The sequence below is a fragment of the Silene latifolia genome, chromosome X (genome assembly GCF_048544455.1).
Source record: "Silene latifolia isolate original U9 population chromosome X, ASM4854445v1, whole genome shotgun sequence".
In the NCBI taxonomy this organism is placed as follows: domain Eukaryota; kingdom Viridiplantae; phylum Streptophyta; class Magnoliopsida; order Caryophyllales; family Caryophyllaceae; genus Silene; species Silene latifolia.
Genome location: NC_133537.1, coordinates 172,306,431 through 172,327,292, shown reverse-complemented (window position 1 = coordinate 172,327,292; position 20,862 = coordinate 172,306,431). Strand labels below are relative to the sequence as shown.

Below are 20,862 nucleotides of genomic sequence, written 5' to 3'. Positions count from 1 at the left end.
GAAGTACAATGCCAAAAAACTTCGAGGTGGCATAGCCCACCAAAAAATTTTAGTCTACAATTGTAAAGGGTTTAGGGGAAATAAACAGAAACTGCGTTACATTCCTGTCGATGAGCATAATAATGGTGACAACTCTTCCACGTTGAAACAGTTAAAAGGCGCGTTAAAATCACAAGAATTGGCTGCAGAGCTTACGCTAGATTTGACCTTCTTAATGGGCTTGAGGGACCTGCTATGATTGACGACTTTTCTGAGTTTCATAACCATCATCTCACCTTTGTTTGTAATCGAGATCTCGAAAAGATTTCGAGATGCCTTGACATGTTTCACAAACAACTTATATTGGACAATTCCAAGTTGAACATCGGGGCTGCAAAGACTTTCAGGCAGGTTAAGGAGCTTGTACATGGGTATCAAAATATAGGTGCTACATTGGTGGACTTTAAAAACTTTCAAAGAGATATCAAGTGTTATATAGGGGAAAGAGATGTTGACCTTTTCCTTGATCGTCTTGAAAAGCTCAAACCACCCAACCCCAGTTTTACTTTGCGTATGATGTTGACCCGTCTAACTGTCTCACGAAGGTTATTTGGGCTGATTCCACATCAATTAGAAACTACTCATTCTCCGGGGATGCTGTCAGCTTTGACCCCACAGGTGTTAATCACCACAGAAAGTCGGTGTTTTTCGCTGCTTGTTTACTGTCACACGAAGATTAACAATCCATCAAATAGACCTTTCAACATTTCTTGACTGCTATGGGTAAAAAGGAGCCCCAATACCTTATCACGGATCAATGCCCTAGTATAAAAAAGGCCTTCCCTTCTGTTTTCAGGCAAGCTCGGCATCGTTATTGCATGTGGCATATAATGCAAAAGATCACAGACAAAGTGGGTTCAACACTCTACAAAGACACTGACTTTCTTACTCGTTTCAACACTATCGTCTGGGACTCTGATTTGGAACCATTTGAGTTTAAAGAAAAGTGGCAGAAACGTATTTCAGATTTTCAACTGGAAGATAATGACTGGTTATCTACAATGTTCACTGACCGAAACCATTGGAGTCCTGCCTACCTTCGTGACCTTCCCATGAGCTGCATATTAAGAACAACAAAGTGATCCGAAAGTGAAAATTCTTTTTTCAAGTGTTATGAGAATCACTTTGGTACACTGGTCAATTTTTGGATGAGGTAAACAAACATCTCTGTTCTTTTGGTTACAATCTTTGTAAACAGATTACATTACAGTAACACCATTACAGTAACACCATTACTGTATCATTGTTACATAATTCATATGTTGTTGTGCCCTTGTCACATTATTACTAGGTTCCAAACTGATATGGACTAGCATCGCTACACACAAAGGTGCGATGAGTATGACAGTGACCACTCATTACCTAACCTAGACACAAACATACATTTAGAAAAATATGGTGCAATTGTATACACACATGCTTTGTTTAAAATGTTCCAACAGGAAGTAAAGGCTGCTATACCATGTGGTGTCGTTGACTTTGACAAGGAAGACAATCTGCGGATAATTTTTGTGGAAGATGCAGAATCAAACAGAACTTTCAAGGTGACATTCAACCTTTCAACCACGGATGCAGAATGTGCTTTCAAACTCTTCGAAAGAATAGGGTTACTTTGCAGATATATTGTGTGGGTGTACAAGGGCAAAGGAATTCGGCAAATACCAAGCAAGTACATTTTAGATCATTGAACCAAGAACTCTCACGCAACTAACAGGTTAGATTTGAGAACATTATTACTGACACATCTCCTTCTTCCCCTTTAAAAATTCTTACTCAAATATATTGTGACAGTAATAGTGTTTTATTACGAACTCTGGCTTACTATTTCACTTTGGGCTCTCACTGTAATACCCATCCTTTTAGGGACCCGTTGACCGTCCTTAGATACATGTCTTGACCTTTGGAAACTGTACGAGCGATGTCTCATGACGGGGTAAGCTATGTGTGTGTCGTACTCGATCTAGTCGAGGTTACTCGATCGAGTAGCTTGGGAGCTCGATCGAGTAGGGGTCACTCGATCGAGTAAGTTAGTTACTCGATCGAGTAGCGTGTTTACATCGAGGATTTATCAACAGTGTTTTGAGAAAAAGCAAATCATTTCCGCCTCTCTTCTCTAAACCTAAATGTAGTCTCTACTCCTTCCCTTCCCCATAGTTCCTCCCATTGGAGTCCTTGAGGACGCTTGTGTCATGGGGATGGGTTGCTTGAGTCGGGTAGCGGTCTTGACGCCGGATTGCTATGCGTATGTATGTCATCGTCATCATCATTGTCGTGGTTGTTTTCAGTTAGGGTTGTAGCGATAGTGATAGATGTTTGTACTGTTGGCGTAGGTGTATTGCGTGGTTGATTGATATCTTATGGTCGGACATGGAATCGTTGCGGTTGGCTAAAGGTAGGTTCGCCTACTCAGTAATGTTGCTTGTCTAGAGTGTCTTTGATGTGGTTTGGTTGTTATAGTGTTGATGCGGTTGTCTGATTGTGATAGTTGGTTGGTGTGGTGTTGTTTCATTGTCGTTGTTGTATTACATCTGATTGTGTGTTTGTCTCTTCCTCTCAAGGTGCGTCCTCGGCTGAGTGGAGTAACTTGCGGGAGTGACTTCACGCCCGTAGTTCGCCCTCAGTGGAACCCGCCACGGGAGGGGATGTGCACATTAATGGACATGGGTTTATCGCTCGGTATGATGAGCGAGGATTTAGTGGGTACGGCTGCGGTCACCCACTGGCAGGGCTGGTCCAATGGACAGTCGGTGGCGGAGATTTAGTTGGAGGAGCTGTGTGTGTGTGTGTGTGTGTTACTGTGCTTGCGTAGTGTCTATGGTGGTATGTCTGTTTCCTCAGTTACTGACCTTATGTGGTTTGTCTTGTTGTATGTTTCTGTTGTGTCTGCCGTGATCCCTTATGGTGAGCAGTCAGTCTTAGCAGGTTATGATTTGGATGATACCTGGGTGCTTGGCGGGACGAGTCTTCCATGAGTCACGACTGAAGTAGTTCACATAATGGATAGTGGTTTTGAGTTACATCTTTCGTTTGTCTTTAGTTTTGTTAAACACTTGTAAAATAACTTAATTGTTCTTTTATCGACATTTGATTATCGTTGTCCTCGGGTAAACGAGATGGTGATGCCCTTATATGATAGGGAAGGTCTGGTTAAGGCTCCATAGTATATGGGAGTCTCACAAAGTGGTATCAGAGCGACAATTTTGGAACCTGTAACAAATGAGCCTAATGAATGTAGCGAGTCTGATAAAATGAACCTGGTGAATGTATATTGGGAGGCCCAGCTGATGCTAGATTTTGGGTGAGTAGGCGCCCTCATTTCAAAATCATGGCCCCATTATGCTTAAACCAGTCACTGGGTATGGGAATGTTGAGTCGGCAATTACGTGCCTAGTGTGTATAATGGTTATGTTAGAAATGTTTGTGATGAAGTCTCTGTTGATGCTAGCATATGCGGTTGTGATGAGAAAATGTGGAAGTCTGTGGTCGAGTAGAGATGTGTACGAAAGTAGTGGAAGTGGTGAAGCGTTATAGTACGTTATAGTGGGTATGATGTGGTGATGGTAATGTTTTCCCAAATAGTTGGCATTAGTGGTTGATCTAAAGAACTTGTGAGTCTTGTGTGTGGTAATAATGATAATTAGTAAGTTTGACTCTGATGTAATGGTTATCAAAATAGAATTTGGTAAGTGTGATAGATGAATGGTTGAATGCTTTCGTGGTATGACATAATTAAGTTGAATAAGCTAGTTGATAATTGTTGTGACATGGTTGAATTATTAGTAAGTTTGGATGATAAAGAAAGGTTACAAGTTAGATGAATGCTTAGAGTGATATGATTAGTAGTTGTATTGTCGAAGTTACAAATGCATGCTTAGAAGTTATTTTGTTGTAGTCGCAATTGTATGACTAGAAGTAAAAGAAACGTGTTGAAAGTATGCATGAGAAAGCTAAAAGTTTAGTCATTTAGTTGCGTAATGGTTGTTATAGAATTAAATGAAAGAGTTGAAGGGAGTAATATGTTTGTTGGAATTGATATGTTGTATTTGTGTAGTAGTAATATATTGTGAATAAGTATAATAATCTGTGATGATTTCCGAATTTATTTTGGAATCGACACGAATTGCTGTTTTGCAGGAACCGTTACTTAATTCCGTAGTTTTTGACCTCGTTCTTAATCTTGCCCGACGTAGTAGGAGTGTTTACTCCATCGAGTAGACCTTATTCGATCTAATTAGGATGTTATAACGTCGGAAAGGTTGGATTTGCCAGCAGAAACTCGACCGAGTAGCTGATCGAGGCCATTTCGTGTTCACAATTAAACATATGTGGTCGTTGGTCAATGGTCGATACAAAACACAATTTATACTTCACAAACAACTCTACAATTAGTAAAGAGGCAAGTAAAGGTCGGATCCCAAGGGACGGGTATTGAAATGAGAATTCTATTGTAACTAGTAGTGTCTAAGGGGTGTCACAAATTGGGTTGATGTAGAAGGTTACTAAACTAAAATAGCAATGAAAATAAACTAACAAGGTGAATAAAATAAGGGGTGTAAACAATTGATTAAAGGCACTAGGGTGTCATGGGTTCATAGGGGAATCATGGGATATGATCATACAAACATGTTCTCAAATTATAAGCAAGCAATTATTGTTGTGATGGATTGAGTTGGGTTATATCTTACAATCCTAGGAAAGTTTGGGTCCCGGAGCCGAATCGATTAGATTGTACAACACCTACAAGTCGACTTAATCTTTCCTACTCAACACATGCATGGTCTAACAAGACTCGAGTTGGGTTATGTCTTACAAGTCTCATTGAAAAGATAGGTGATGATAGTAAATGCAAGGATTCATAGGCTTAGCATTTCATCAAATATAACATGTGCATGTATTAAGATCAAAACAAGCAAGCAAATAAGATATGAAAGCATATTAATTTAAGCATGAATCATTCCCCATGTTGGTTTCCCTAATCACCCATTAAACCCTAGCTAAGAGACTACTCACTCATTATCATATTGATCATGCTAGAAAGGTTGTCAATCATACTAACATAATGAAACATGATGAATAAATGAAAGTAATTAGCAATAATTAAAAAGGGATTAAGAGACTATACCTACTAATGATTCCAATAATAAAGCAAGAATAATAGAAGTACTTGAATCCTAGATTGAGAGGTTGTCAATCTCCCAATAATAACCCAAATAATCTTCAATTACCCAAAATAAAGTAAGAACAAGAGAGAGATTAAAGAACTAAAACTTGGATTAAAACTTGATTAATACTTGATTACAATATTGAAGAGAGATTTGATTGATATTAACTACACTAATTATTGATAATAAGAACATGCTCCTCTAATTAGACTAATGGGGTATTTATAGTGAAAATTAGGGAGGATGCATTAGGGTTAACTAAGGGCTAAACTAATAATTACACTTTTTAAGTTGAGCAAGGAGACTCCGGTATTCTCCGAGAGAAGGGCTTCTCTTATCGTAGCTTGAAGAATGAAAACGTCTTTGTCTCAAATCCGTGCGGATGGGAGTCGGGACGGCCGGATCTGGGCTGGAGAATCCGAGCGGATCCTTGGGCAAGACGCTCGGATTGGCGAGGGGGAATCCGAGCGGATTCCTTTGCGGGACGCTCGGATTGGGCTTGGACGGACGGACGGATTGTGTACAATCCGTTCGGATTGTATGGCAGCGTTATTTCTTCTTCTTTTCTTCCCTTTTCTTCATGAATTCCTTGGGGATTTCCTTGGGGACTCAAGGATCCTTTCTCAACAATGCTCTTCTACTATGCTATGTACAAAGGCCTTCTAGTCTTGTCTCTCCTTGATGCTTGGTCATTGAATACGATCAATTTAGCCTTGTTTTGCCATGAAAATGCAAGATTCTTACTCCTTTCCTACCAAGGGATCAAAATCTCAAAGAATATGCAAAACAAAGAACTAAAGATAAGAAATGACCCAAATAGGCACTAAAAAGCATGGAAACAATGGTAATTCGGGGGCTAAATATGCGCCAATTATGGTCACATCAAATATCCCCAAACCGAACCTTTGCTCGTCCCGAGTAAAGAGGTGACAAAGACTAGGACCAAAACTAACCTAACCTAATAATAATAGCCGATATGAGACAATTAGCGGGTCTCACTCCGCCCCTTCAACTCACAACAAGACAACCATGAGGTAGGATGCCTTCTTGTAAGGCAAGGTGGGTCTTGCCTAAATGGCGACACATCCAAACATTAAGCACACAAAATCACATAATGGATGCATCTACAAAAGAATAGCCACTTTCCTCATCTAAGTGGCGGAAATTATCTACAAGGGAAGCAATTCAAGGGTACACAATCCTTCATAGATGCAATTTGTTCAAACTACTAAGCCTAGAAGGATACCAATAAATCACCTCCAAAAGGTGTCAAGCTAGGGTACCTTTGTCCTCAATCGTTAAATGCTTTTGTCAAGAGTAGACTCCCTATGGTGTTAGAAACACTGGAGGATCGCGAAATTCCCCCTCTTGCCTAGACAAGAAGAAGGGTCGTCCCCTCTCTACCATGCACAAAAATGGATACGATGGATAAAGGGATCGATAGTAATTGAGTTTCACTTTGGGAGTTTGCTTTCATTTTTGTTTTTCCCCCCAATTTCATTTGGCATTTGACATTTGAGAACACTTTCTTGCCATTTCTTTTGATTTTTGGCATTTCAATACTTGACAACTTTTTGCATTTCTTTTTTTTTGAACATTTTCAAAGTCACCCCAATTAGTAACGAGGGTGCCTTGTATTTGAAGCTTTAGGAGTTCTATTTTGCTCCTCTTTTCATTTGATGCATTTTTGCAAACTTTCTTTCACTTTTCATTTCTTTAAACTCAAATTGATTTCTTTTTGTGCCCATTCCCTTTGATGACAAAAATGTATGGTAGAACATGGACGAATGATAGAAGTATGCATGGTTTCAAGGGTCACCTTGGAATAAACGGTAGCCAAGGAGTTATCACACCACAAGGTACTCTTGACTAGGCCTTAAACCATGGGTCAAAGGATACTAGCATGACACATCCTAGGGTGTTTTACAAGCATTCTAACAAGCAAAGTCTTAAGAATAAAAAGCATCTACTAGGGCCTATATACACTTGTCAAGCTTCCCAAGTAGACGGTTTCGCAAAATTTTTCTAACATGCAACTACATGCCATGATGCAACTAGCATATACACATCCTAATGTAAATGATTCTACCAACTAATATGCCAAATAAACTAAATGCAAGTCCTAAGTTCACATTGTTTTACCGCATCAATCAAAATAAAGCCACATAGTCATTAACATAAAGAGGAAAAAGGAGATTGGAAAGATCATACCATGCGGTCTTCAATATCCTCATGTCTCGGATGTGGCGTAGTCAATCAAAGTGAACAAGGATAAACAAACACAATATATACAAGACAATATATACAAAGGAAATGAACTTGTTTTTGGTTTTTCAATTTTTCAAATTTTTATGATTTTTTTGAAATTTTTCAATTTTTATGGTTTTTTGAATAAAAGTCAAGTGTTAGAATTCCCATCCCCACACTAATATGGGCATTGTCCTCAATGGCCAAAATGATGGAAATTATGCAAAAATGATGCATGATTTCTATACTAAATGCAATTCTACACTAAGCTATACTACATGATGCATGGTTTTTGTTATGACGGAGAGGATAATTTAGATTACCTCCCGTTGTGTATGCATTAACTTCCCCAAACCAAATAAGACACTATTGCTAATGTCAAAGCATGGGTATAGTTCATGCACACACTATGCTATGCATGAAACTAGATTGTCATTTTGGATTTTCAAAAATGGGAACAATAAAGAACACCTCAATGGAACCGAGGTGTGAGTCCTTTGATGTTGCTAGGACTAAACCAACAATGATCAAAATGAAATAAAATACAAAGAGATATAGACAAACCATGGGAGTGTAGGAGTCTCCAAGGCTAGTCTTCCATCATGCTATCATCATCACCACTTCCCTCATGAGAAGCGGTCACATTGCCACTTTCCTTGGCACTTTCTTCATTATCTTGCTCATCATCATCTTCACCATCTTCACCATCCCTTTCTTCATCTCCACTTGCTTCTTCCTCAACATTATCATCAATTTCTTCACCATTTCCAACAACCTCATTATCTTCCACCACGTCCCTTGATGCACCCGGAAATAAGGCTTCTTTATCCGCCCAACTAGGCAAAGGACAAGATGGATCAAGGAGTCCTTGCCTAGCTAGATGTAAGAGGGGAGGATATTGAGCCAAATATGCATTCTTCCGATCTTCATAAGCTTGCTTGTGCATGGCTTGCATAAGAAGAGTGACATAGTCTTTCCCAATTTCAACTCCTTGCGGTTTGAACTCTTCATATTCATAGGGGTAAGGTGGTATGACAATGGAAGAGGAGGGAGTTTCATGATCACCCTTTTGTTGTTGAATGATGTACTCGGCTTCCTTGGATAAGGGAAGTAAATAGTTGGTCCGGTGGACACTAAGACGACAAATCTTCGCGGGTAAAGTGAATGATCGAGCCTCACTAGTAAGCCACCCATACTTGGTGTCAAGGGGATTGTGAGCAACCCACTTGAACTTGTTAATCAAGATGGACATATCAATAAGATGGCCACCTTCCTTTGCCTTGTACTTGCTATCCTTATTGAAATTAGGATCAAAGTGCTTGGCTAGGACCGTGACAAGGCCGCCATTAACAATAACGGTTTGACCCTTCTTCCCACTATCTACATGAAGCCATCTATCAACCAATAGCCTCAAAGAATTGTAAGGCTTGGTATGAATTCTTCCAATATTCAAAGTTGATTCGAGGAGAATAAAATCGAGTCCCGTGAAATGATTGGTGTCTTTCCTAGCAATTATGGTATTTCCCACAACTTTGTGCCATATTCTTATGCCCGGATGATGGACCAAAAGAGCACGACAAGCATGAAAATCTTCAAATTTCTTCCCGGAGATTGCCTCCCAAAGAGGCTCGGGGTCATACTTCCCATATTGCTTATAATATTTATGTTCATCGCTAAGACCCAAAATTTCACCCAATTCCGGAAAGGTAATGCGTCTACTAGTGTTAGCTAGAGGAAACTCAATATTTTCCCTATTCTCAACTTTTGTCACTTTTAAAGAACTTAAGAATTCTAAGACAAGGGAGGGGTATGTTACTTCCTTCATTTCAAACAATTTCTTCAAACCCATGGCATTGAAAAAGACTCTTGTTTGTTCAAGAACACCCAACTTCTCTAAGGCATCTTTGCATATGAATTTGGTGGATTGAATTTGTTTCATAGCAAACTTGACAAATGTATTCCTATGGGTATCGGAAATGAAAGTTACCTCCGGATAATGCAAGAGTTGATTAATTACCAGAGTAGAAGGTGATGCTTCCATAGGAATTTGTTGTTGTTGTTGCACTTCCAAGTTTGGTGTTGATACCACCATTGCCAAAGCTTTCTTTGCTTGTAGAGCTTTTTGCCTTTGAGAGAGAGCCTTTGCTTTTGGTGCCTTTGTTGCCTTTGTTGCTCCCTTTGTTCTTGCCATTTGATGAACTAACCAAGTAAAGAGTCAAAAATCTTCAATTTGTAGAATGCCCAAATCGATTTTGAAGGTGAAAGGCTTTGCCTTTATGAGAACAAAAATCGACTCAAAGGGTGAAGATTTTGTGCTTGGTTTTGATTGTTATTGAAGATGGAGTGATTGATTTGTTGTTTGAAAGATGGTTTGATTTGATTTTGGTGAGTTTTGTTGAGGGTTTTTGTTTTTGAGATGGAGAGGATGAGGGTTTTGATGTTGTGGGTAGTGTTTATGAATGAATGAATGAATGAATGAAGGTGGGATGGGTTATAAAGGAGTCGAGATTTTTCAAGACGCAGGGACAATCCGTGCGGATTTGGGCGCAATCCGTGCGGATTCTACAGCTTCAAAATTTTCAAAATCCCGCCTAGAGACGGGCGTATTCTGGGGAATCCGCTCGGATTCTTCTGTGATGGGACGGGCGGATTTCGTGCAGGACGGACGGATTCTAGTCCAGAGATTTTTCCTTGTTTTTCTTCAGTTGCAAGACGGGCGTCTTCTTCGAAAGACGGACGGATTCTGTGAGACGGGCGTCTTTCCAGTAATCCGCTCGGATTCTTCAACAGTCAAGAATTCTTCAATTTCAGCTCAGCCCAAGACGGGCGTCTTCTCAGCAGGACGCTCGGATCTTCTTCAGACGGGCGGATTCTCAGGAATCCGCTCGGATTGGTCCTTGTGTACACGGATTCAGTTCCATCCGTGCACAAACGCATTCCCTTATCATTCTTTCTTTCTTTCTTTCAAATCTTGTGTTCTTCATTGTGGGGGCACTACTAAGGCATGAATAGCCTAGGCAATTGCCATCCCCACACTAAGGTAAAGCACTACACATCAATTAAAATCATTAGTCCCTCCCTCACTTCTCTCTTACATGACAATTATTTTGATCAAAGTAAAAATAAATCCAAAAATGACAAAAATGCAATACAAAAATTGAAATGCAAGTTAGGGAGTTAGAAATATTTACAAGTGGTGGTTTAGGGAGGACTCCACCAAACTCTCATTCTTGATGAGATGTCAAGGGGGCATGTTCAAGGTGTTGTTGATGTTGCTCAACACCTTGAAGAAGTAATCAAAAGCTTGTTCATTGTTATGGTAGAGGTCCTCAATAGACCGTGGCCCTTGTTGTTGATCATGATCGATGGCATGCCCAATGTAGGGATTAAAGATCCCTTCAAATTCGTCGTCCCAAAGACCACAAACTTCATTGAGTTGATCATTGAAAATCTCTTGCTTAGATGGAGACAACTCTCCCAATTTCTTCTCTTGGCCAATGAGGCCATCATCTTCTTTCTTGGTTGATTTTGATGAGCTTTGCAAGCTTTCCTTGTCACAATTCACTTGCTCTTTGAATGGAGCATCTTCAATTTTGTTCTTCCATTGGAGTTCCGATTTCTTCCTTTCATCTTTTCGGCTATAATGGTCAATCATGAAACATGGCTCATGCAAACGAGGAGCTCTCATGGTTTTGTCAAGATTAAAAGTTATGCTTTCATCTCCCACTTCTAGAGTGAGCTCTCCATGTTTCACATCAATCACCGCACCCGCGGTGTGTAGGAAAGGTCTTCCTAAGATGATTGGAATGTTGGAATCTTCCTCCATATCAACAATGACAAAGTCTACCGGGATGAAAAACTTCCCAATTCGCACGGGGACATCTTCCCATATCCCTAATGGTGTCTTCGTCGATCTATCGGCCATTTGAAGAGTGATATTGGTACATTTAAGCTCTCCCATTCCCAACCTTTTACTCACCGAGTACGGCATGACACTCACACTAGCCCCTAGATCACATAAGGCTTTGTTGATCGTTGTGTCGCCAATGGTACACGGTATTGAGAAGCTTCCCGGATCCTTTAACTTTGGAGGTGAACTCCCTTGAAGTATTGCACTACTCACCTTAGTGAAGGCGATAGTCTCAAGTTTCCGGATCGACTTCTTCTTTGTGAGGATATCTTTCATGTACTTTGCATAAGCCGGAACGTGATTGATTAATTCCGTAAAAGGAATTGAGACTTCTAAGTTCTTCACAATTTCCATGAACTTTCCAAGTTGATTATCAAATTTGGGCTTGGCTTGACGACTTGGAAAAGGAAGTCTAATCACAATGGGCTCCTTCTCTTTGGCCTTGTCTTCATTTTTCTTTGAACTTTCTTCTTTTGATGATTCCCCTTCTTTGGGACTTTGCACAACAACTTCATTCTCACTAGCTCTCACAACTTCATCCTCAACTTGCTTCTTTGGTGCTTCATATCTTGTACCACTTCTCAAGTGAATGGCACTAACCGTTTCATGTCTAGGGGGATTACTTTGAGGCGGTAATTGCCCCTTTTGTCTTTGTGAGCTTGAAGATGCTAGTTGGGTAAATTGTGTTTCCAACATCTTGGTGTGAGCTAGAATGTTGTTGATGGTGGTGTCTTTTGCTTGGCTATCTTTTTGCATTTGAGTGAAAAATTCTTGTTGATTCTTTTGCATTTGGAGGACCGCTTTTTGGACATCAAAACCTTGGTCATTTTGGTGATTGTATGGATTTTGATTTTGGTAGCCTTGGTTTTGATTGTAAAAGGGTCTTTGATTTTGATTTCTCATGGGTGGTGGAGTGTATGTTGTTTGAGGGTTTTGAACATTTTGGCTTTTGTATGAGAGATTTGGATGGAACTTGGTGTTTTCATTGTAAAAATTTGAATAAGGGGTACCACTTTTGTAAGCTTGGAAAGCATTAACTTGTTCGGTTGTGATACCCGTCGTTGTGAGTACCAAAGATAAAATTTATAATCTCCTATTAAGACTAACCTAGGCTAGTGGTAACAGGGTCGAACCACAAGGAGGCAGTTGTAAACTTTAGTTGATTTATGTTCAGTCCGAGGTAACTATTATGGGGGTTGGTTTGAATTGGTCTATAGCTAAAAGTCAACTAAAATAATAAACTAAAATACGAATTAAACAGATAAAAGAAGGGTACTAGGATGATCGGTTCATTACAGCTTTGGCGGCAGCAAACTAAGTCGGTCTGAATTAAACACAGGTAAGGCGGGAAATAAAGAGGTCCTCTCGGTCCACTCTTAACAATCAGCATCTCTCGATCTCGCTAAAGGTCCCTAATGTCACTAATACTAACTTTCGTCCTGAAAAGCGACTAATGGTCTAAACTATACCTATCTTTCGATCTTAGCACAGTTTAGTCGATTTAATTGACGGTCAACTAACCTTCCCTATCTTTCGATCTAATGGGTCAGTCACAAAATAGGTATCTAACTGGTCGCATGCATTCGATTCGTTAAATACAAGATTAAAGACAATTAATACGAAGGATATCCTTACAAGGTCAGTCGATCGACCAACAAGGTCAGTCGATCGACTGACACGCGGGTTCAGTCCGTGTTCAATCTAATGCCGCCTAGCCATAAATTGCCTACATCCTAGCACTAAAGATTTAGCTACTCATGCTAAAGATGAAAACAACAATGAAACTAATGACAATTACGGAATTCATACTTGAAATAAATAACAACGATGATAAAACGATAATTGGCTTTGGGGCACTTAAATATCAAACCTATACTAACAATAAAAGCAAAACGATAAACTGAATGCTAGGGCAGAAGAAATACCGAGATTCAAGAGGAAAGATTAAGAACAATGGCAGAATTTCCAATGCTACAATCGATATCCCAAACCCTAAATACTCGAAATAAACTAGAACTGAAAGTACTGTATTGTGATAAAAACTTAGATGAAAACTTTATCCCAAAACTAGATGCTGGTGTTACGTTATATAGCAATCAACGCAACAACTTATTTCTAAAACCTAAACTTCACGGGCTTTCTAAATCTCGTCTGGAATCGAAATCTGGTCGATCGATCAAGGTCTTTGGTCGATCGATCGCTCCTCAAAGAATGAGCTTCGAACCCGAGCCTTGGTCGATCGACTGACTAGGTTGGTCGATCGACCGGCTAAGCTGCTACTTGACTTCTTTTAACTCGTGGACTTGTCTTTTGGGCCTTGGATTGCGCACCAAGCTCGTTCCTTAAGCAGTTCCTTTACGTCATTTGCAATGCAGATTACTCGGGGACGGATTTGGCTCGATTTCCGCTCAATTCTTCACATTTCTGCAATAAAGTACAAAAACACGGAAGTAGAGGAAAATAGGGAAATATAGGCATATATTGCACATTTGAGCTCTGAAATGCGTGTAGAAAAGAGTGTGAAACATCGTATTTTAGACACGCATCAAATCTCCCCAAACCAAACCTTGCTTGTCCCCAAGCAAGAACTAGACTCGGTCTAATGACCTAATGGAACGAGTTCAATCTCAGAGCGAGATGCACAAGTAAAGCCTAAGCCAATTTAATGCACAACTAACAATCAATCAGTAATGTGAACCATGCAAACGAATTATAAGGTCGTCAAAAACTGGCACAACCGTTGATTTGTAGAGACTTATCAAATTGGACTCTCGCGGGTCGCTCAAATCACTCAATTAAGCACAGGTGATATATTTGTAAGATAGAAAGAATTAACTTTGTAGTGACTCTCACCTAACTACGACCTATGAAAACATGCCAGCAATAAAATATGAAAGTGATCTCTACGACCGTACATACGCATTCCAACCAAACAGATGACCAATGACACATGCCGAGGTATAAATGGGATATGTGAGGTATGGGTAAGAAGAGGCAAAACATTTTATGGTAAAGTGGAGGTACAGGTGATCAAGCTAGCACCAAAACGGAACCATATAACAACATCTTCTTCTTGCTCAAAATCAAACGAAACGGTGCTATAACAAGCACAAAACTCACAATCTCCAAACTATTAAATCAATAAAACTCCCCATAGGATATAAACGAAACATGGGAGCAAAAATCGCCAAAAGATAAGGATTAAATTATGCGAATTGACTTTTTTCTCGAATCTCAGTCGATCGACTAGGATTGGCAGTCGATCGACCCATTTGAACAGTACAGAACCTCTTTTTTTCGAATCATTTTTTCATCTTTTTCATTTTTCTTTTCTTTTTTTTTTCTTTCTTTCCTTCTTTTCATTCTCCCAACTTCATCTCAAAAGAGCATATGCTACCAAAAACTGAGTAACAATCCCGAAAACACAGACTACTAGCTTGACAGGGGCAGGCTATATGTAGGATGTAGCAAATGGGACAAAAAAGGGATGTTTTTGGCAGTGTGGAGTTTATGGGCAAAACGAGAAAAGGAAACCTCTACCACATGTGTCGACAAACCACAGACCGAATGCATACAGGTATTAAGCAGATCAAGTTCATATTCATGCAAATTAAGGAAACATGTTTCATAAGGAGTACTACTCACATTCCTAAATGAACCGGTCATGAATGTTACCAGTTATGGGCTCTAAATCTCAGAAATATGATGTAGGTTGCCAATTATTAAAGTCAAGTCGCAAGTTCAGCAAGAATGTAACGAAAACTCGTAGATATGCATTTACGATTCTACTAATAACATGTTAATCAAGCAAGGCTCAGGCAAAACAGGTGCAATAGCAAAATCATCATAGAAATACTACCGACCCGACTCGACCTATATGCTAAAATAAACGTGCATTTTATGGAAATTTTTAAAATTTTTCAAGTTTTTTGGATTTTCTGTATATAATGAAAATGAAATAAACAATGCAAACTGAAATTTAAACGTGAATGCAAACAAATGAATGAAGTGCGACGCAAAACCCTTCCCCAAACCAAATCGCACAATGTCCCCATTGTGCAAAATTGTATAATGAAAGCAAAGAGAAACGGGAATTTGCGAGAAAAGGGAAATAAAAACACAATGACATAAAGTAAAGACTTGGGAACTCACAAGACTTTAAGCGCAGCAAAGGAAACCTCCCAAACCAAATGTAAGCTAGGAGGTTTCAAAGAGCGCAACGATCTACCAACAAGAGTGCCTGAAAGACAGAAGACACCACGCATAAGACCGAAGAAAACAATTTTGAAGCGTAGAAATTGTGCACTTAATGAGACAAAAGAAGAAATAGATAATTCGACGGAAAATAAAGTAGAGTAGAAAACTCCCTTAGATCCGCATATCGACCAAACACAGCAGGGGAGAGGTCGTGAACGAATATAGCAGCAGCAGTAGTCGATCGACCTAAAGAGGCAGTCGATCGACCGGGTGGCGAGAACAGTAGCTCCTGTAAACCTGCAGTTCTGTCGATCGACCAAGTGTGCCAGTCGATCGACTGAAAACACTGCTGCAATGTCTTATTTCTTCGTAATTGCTCAATGATTTGAGCTAATAAGCTCTAAATACCTGCAAATACACAATAGTACGCGCCCAAAATTGCGCAAAACCCAGAACGAAGTCTAAAGTACTTAAAACTCCTAACAAAACAAAATAAATGCGAAGTTTTCGCGCACACAAAAGCAATAGAAAATAGTTCGAAAGCAATAAAATGAAGTTTATAACGAGCATGATCAACTAATAGTTGATCAAGAAGGACAACGGTATGGCCCATTTCGTCGGCTTCTGGCTACTAGAGGTAGCCTCAATGGTGCTCATATTATCAGTTGCACCTTTCTTAGCTTCCACAGTCGGAGAGCACAGCCGATCAGCTTCGTCATCTACCCAATCAAGGACTCCCTTGGGATCGTTAGACTCCAAATCAGACCATCTCACCTTGGCTGGCTCATTTTCCACTTCCTCATCAGTCCCATAGCTTAGGCATCCAAGACCTCCTCTTTGAATGATAGGCTTTGTCGCGGCTGGAATAACTTGCAGCTTGCTCTTCCCCAAACCAACTCCTGCATTATTAGAACCAGACAAATCTTCCTCCAGTTTGCTCCCTATCTGGGGCGGAGGGGTTACAACAGGAATAGAAATAGGCATGTCGGGAAGTACAAAGTACGATTTCTTTTCAGAAACCGTGTTACAAGTTACGGGCCACATGGGATCTTTTTTCTTAGCCGGCTGGGCAAAGACAATAGAGTGCTTTCCCACTTTGAAAGTCAAGGTTCCTAGACCGACATCTATAATCGCACTGACCAAAGCGTGTGCGAAAATGGTCTACCCAAAATGATGGGAATATGGTCATCCTCAGGCATGTCAAGGACAACAAAGTCAACAGGAAAGAAAAACTTCCCTATTTGGACGGGTATGTCCTCTAGGACTCCTATGGGCTCGACCGCAGATCGGTCAGCCATCTGAACCGTCATTTCTGTGATAGCAAACCGGGTCAACTTGAGTTTCCTAGCTAAACTCAAGGGCATGACACTTATACTGGCCCCTAAGTCACACAATGCCTTTTCGATAGAAAAGGTGCCTATGCTACAAGGGACGGAAAAACTACCCGGATCCTCTAACTTAAGGGGAGCAGTGTGAGACAAGTAGGAGCAAGACTCTTTAGTTAACGCAACAGTGTGAACATGTTCAAGCGATTTTTTCTTTGACAACAACTGTTTCATAAACTTAGTATACGCTGGCACTTGGTTAACTAACTCAAGGAAGGGTACCTGAACATTCAAGCTACGAATAACTTTCTCAAACTTACTGAAAGATACCTGTTCCTTGGTTGGCACGAGTCTCTCCGGATATGGGGCATGTATGAGCACCTTAGCCCTCTCCTCTAATTCGCGCACAAGACTTGCGTCCTTGGACTTTGGTTGAAAGTCCGTCACCTTCTCTTTGTTGAAGCTAGACCCCTCCTCGGACCGTCTCAAATGAGAACCATTGACCGTCATTGGATCGAACTTGAGCCGATCGACCCATCAAAGACTCGGTTCGCTTCCCTAAAATCTTCGGATCGTAGTACCCCGAAACAAGTGATCTCGTAGGTTATTTGGCATTAAAGGACGAGATTCTTCAATATCAACAGTGATATGGGTCGATCGACCACCCTCCTCAGTCGATCGACGTGTTTGCACAGTTCTAGAAGCTCCTGTAACCCGTAACTCAGTCGATCGACTAGGTATATCAGTCGATCGACTGAAATTCCTGGCAGACGTCTTTTTCTTTGATTTGTTCGTTGAAGCTTTCTCTTGATTTATTTCTGGCTCATCTTTCCCAACAGCATCCTCAACCATGGCAGGACCATCAAGGGTGGACCCGCTCCTCAAGGCGATGGCATTTAGGGTCTCCTTTTGTTCGGGTTGAGTGGGTAAGTGTCCGGGAGCTCGAGTGTTACTTTTACTAGCCAGTTGAGCAATTTGGCTCTCAAGTAACTTCATCCCGGCCTCTCTTGCTTGGGACTCCTTTAGCAACAAATTCTTAAGCTCGGAGAACTCAGAATTCTGTGATTGTTGTTGTTGCGGCACATAAGGAGGCTTCTGGTATTGCTGCTGCTTTTGATGAGGCGGCGCATATGGTTGTTGCTGCTGCGGGTGTTGGGTTGGGTTTTGGACATTTTGGCTTCTCCAACTCAAGTTCGGATGCGGTGGCTCGTAGTAGGTGTTTGTCTGCCTATAGTATTGAAAGGCAGCACAAGATTCAAAGGGGCTAGGGCAATTTTTCGAGACATGGCCCTCAACTCCACACCTTTCACAGACGAAGGGACCGTCTGACACGGCATTAACTTGGTACATTCCACCCTTAGAGGCTCCTCCTAGCTCATACTTGTCAAATCTCGCGGTGAGAGCCTCCAGTGCAGCAACAGAAGAGGATTCAGCAGCTCTCCTCTGGTTTCCCCTCGAATTCCCATACTCGGCCTTGTGGGTAGCTAGATCGTCAATGATCTTCCACCCTTTTGTTGCTCCCAAATTTTCAGCAAATCTCCCGTTGGCCGCAGATCCAAAATGGCCCTCTGATCATCGTACAACCCATTGTAGAAATGGTTGCACAAACTCCACTTTTCGAACCCATGATGCGGTATGGTTCGCACTAACTTCTTGAATCGGACCCATGCCTCGTGGAAATTTTCATCTGGCCCTTGTTTAAAGCCCGTGATTTGGGCTCTAATAGCGATCGTCCTTGAAGCAGAGAAGTACTTCTTGTAGAACGCCAATGCCAATGTATTCCAATCATTGATCTCCAGACCGGTCCGGTCCAAATCTCTATACCATTCCCTTGCAGCATCTCGAAGGGAGAAGATGAACATGGTCTCTTTGATTTGATCCTGGGTTACGCCAGCTGGTGGGGGAATGGAGCAGCAGTAGTCGATAAAAGTCTCCATATGTCTTGCTGCATCTTCATTTGCAGCTCCACCAAACTGATTTCTCTCGACCATGGTAATGTAAGCAGGCTTTGGTTCGAATTTCCTGGCATCTCCCGGTAACTCGAACCCCTTATATAAATTGTCGGCTGTCGGCTCGGAAAAACTAGCTATACTCGCTTCCTCGGCCATGACTGGAATTTCCGGAGAAGTAACTGTCTCGGCAAGAAGTGGAAGCGGTGAAGATGTGGGTCTTCTTGAACAGATCGTTCTCGTGATAGCTAGACAGTACTCGCTCTTCCTCTCGTCGGTAATACTCTTTGTGTTCGCCTCAACTCGCGCAGGATCTCTCAAGCTCGGGGTTCAACGGTACTAATTCTCCACCCCGTGACTGCGCATAAGATGAAACTACAACAAGAATATAAGAAAAGTTTAAGGAACAAAAGTCCCTTAAACCAAAAAGACCGAAAATAAAACAACTAAAATTAGGACTATTGCCTCCCAAGAACGGCGCCAAAATTTGATACCCGTCGTTGTGAGTACCAAAGATAAAATTTATAATCTCCTATTAAGACTAACCTAGGCTAGTGGTAACAGGGTCGAACCACAAGGAGGCAGTTGTAAACTTTAGTTGATTTATGTTCAGTCCGAGGTAACTATTATGGGGGTTGGTTTGAATTGGTCTATAGCTAAAAGTCAACTAAAATAATAAACTAAAATACGAATTAAACAGATAAAAAGAAGGGTACTAGGATGATCGGTTCATTACGACTTTGGCGGCAAAAACTAAGTCGGTCTGAATTAAACACAGGTAAGGCGGGAAATAAAGAGGTCCTCTCGGTCCACTCTTAACAATCAAGCATCTCTCGATCTCGCTAAAGGTCCCTAATGTCACTAATACTAACTTTCGTCTGCGACTAATGGTCTAAACTATACCTATCTTTCGATCTTAGCACAGTTTAGTCGATTTAATTGACGGTCAACTAACCTTCCCTATCTTTCGATCTAATGGGTCGATCACAAAATAGGTATCTAACTGGTCGCATGCATTCGATTCGTTAAATACAAGATTAAAGACAATTAATACGAAGGATATCCTTACAAGGTCATCGATCGACCAACAAGCTCGGTCGATCGATCGACACGCTGTTCGATCCGTGTTCAATCTAATGCCGCCTAGCCATAAATTGCCTACATCCTAGCACTAAAGATGTAGCTACTCATGCTAAAGATGAAAACAACAATGAAACTAATGACAATTACGGAATTCATACTTGAAATAAATAACAACGATGATAAAACGATAATTGGCTTTGGGGCACTTAAATATCAAACCTATACTAACAATAAAAGCAAAACGATAAACTGAATGCTAGGGCGGAAAAATACCGAGATTCAAGAGGAAAGATTAAGAACAATAGCAGAATTTCCAATGCTACAATCGATATCCCAAACCCTAAATACTCGAAATAAACTAGAACTGAAAGTACTGTATTGTGATAAAAACTTAGATGAAAACTTTATCCCAAAACTAGATGCTGGTGTTACGTTATATAGCAATCAACGCAACAACTTATTTCTAAAACCTAAACTTCACGGGCTTTCTAAATCTCGCCTGAATCGAAATCGGTCGATCGATCGAAGGTGCTTGGTCGATCGATCGCTCCTCAAAGAACAATGCTAGCTGAACTCGAGCCTTGGTCGATCGATCCGACTAGGTTGGTCGATCGACCGGCTAAGCTGCTACTTGACTTCTTTTAACTCGTGGACTTGTATTTTGGGCCTTGGATTGCGCACCAAGCTCGTTCCTTAAGCAGTTCCTTTACGTCATTTGCAATGCAGATTACTCGGGGACGGATTTGGCTCGATTTCCGCTCAATTCTTCACATTTCTGCAATAAAGTACAAAAACACGGAAGTAGAGGAAAATAGGGAAATATAGACATATATTGCACATTTGAGCTCTGAAATGCGTGTAGAAAAGAGTGTGAAACATCGTATTTTAGACACGCATCAGGTTGTTCCCCTACATTCACTTGAGTCATGACCCAAGGTTCCACAATTCTC

General features: G+C 40.8%; 1 protein-coding gene across 1 annotated transcript; it reads left to right on the top strand.

Annotated features, from left to right (window-relative positions):
• Positions 1-869: 869 nt before the first annotated feature.
• LOC141618740 (protein FAR-RED ELONGATED HYPOCOTYL 3-like) lies at positions 870-1,727 on the top strand. The gene is made up of 3 exons (XM_074435816.1): positions 870-1,117; positions 1,238-1,262; positions 1,482-1,727. Exons 1-3 carry the CDS (start codon positions 870-872, stop codon positions 1,725-1,727), a joined length of 519 nt encoding a protein of 172 aa, XP_074291917.1.
• Positions 1,728-20,862: the final 19,135 nt, after the last annotated feature.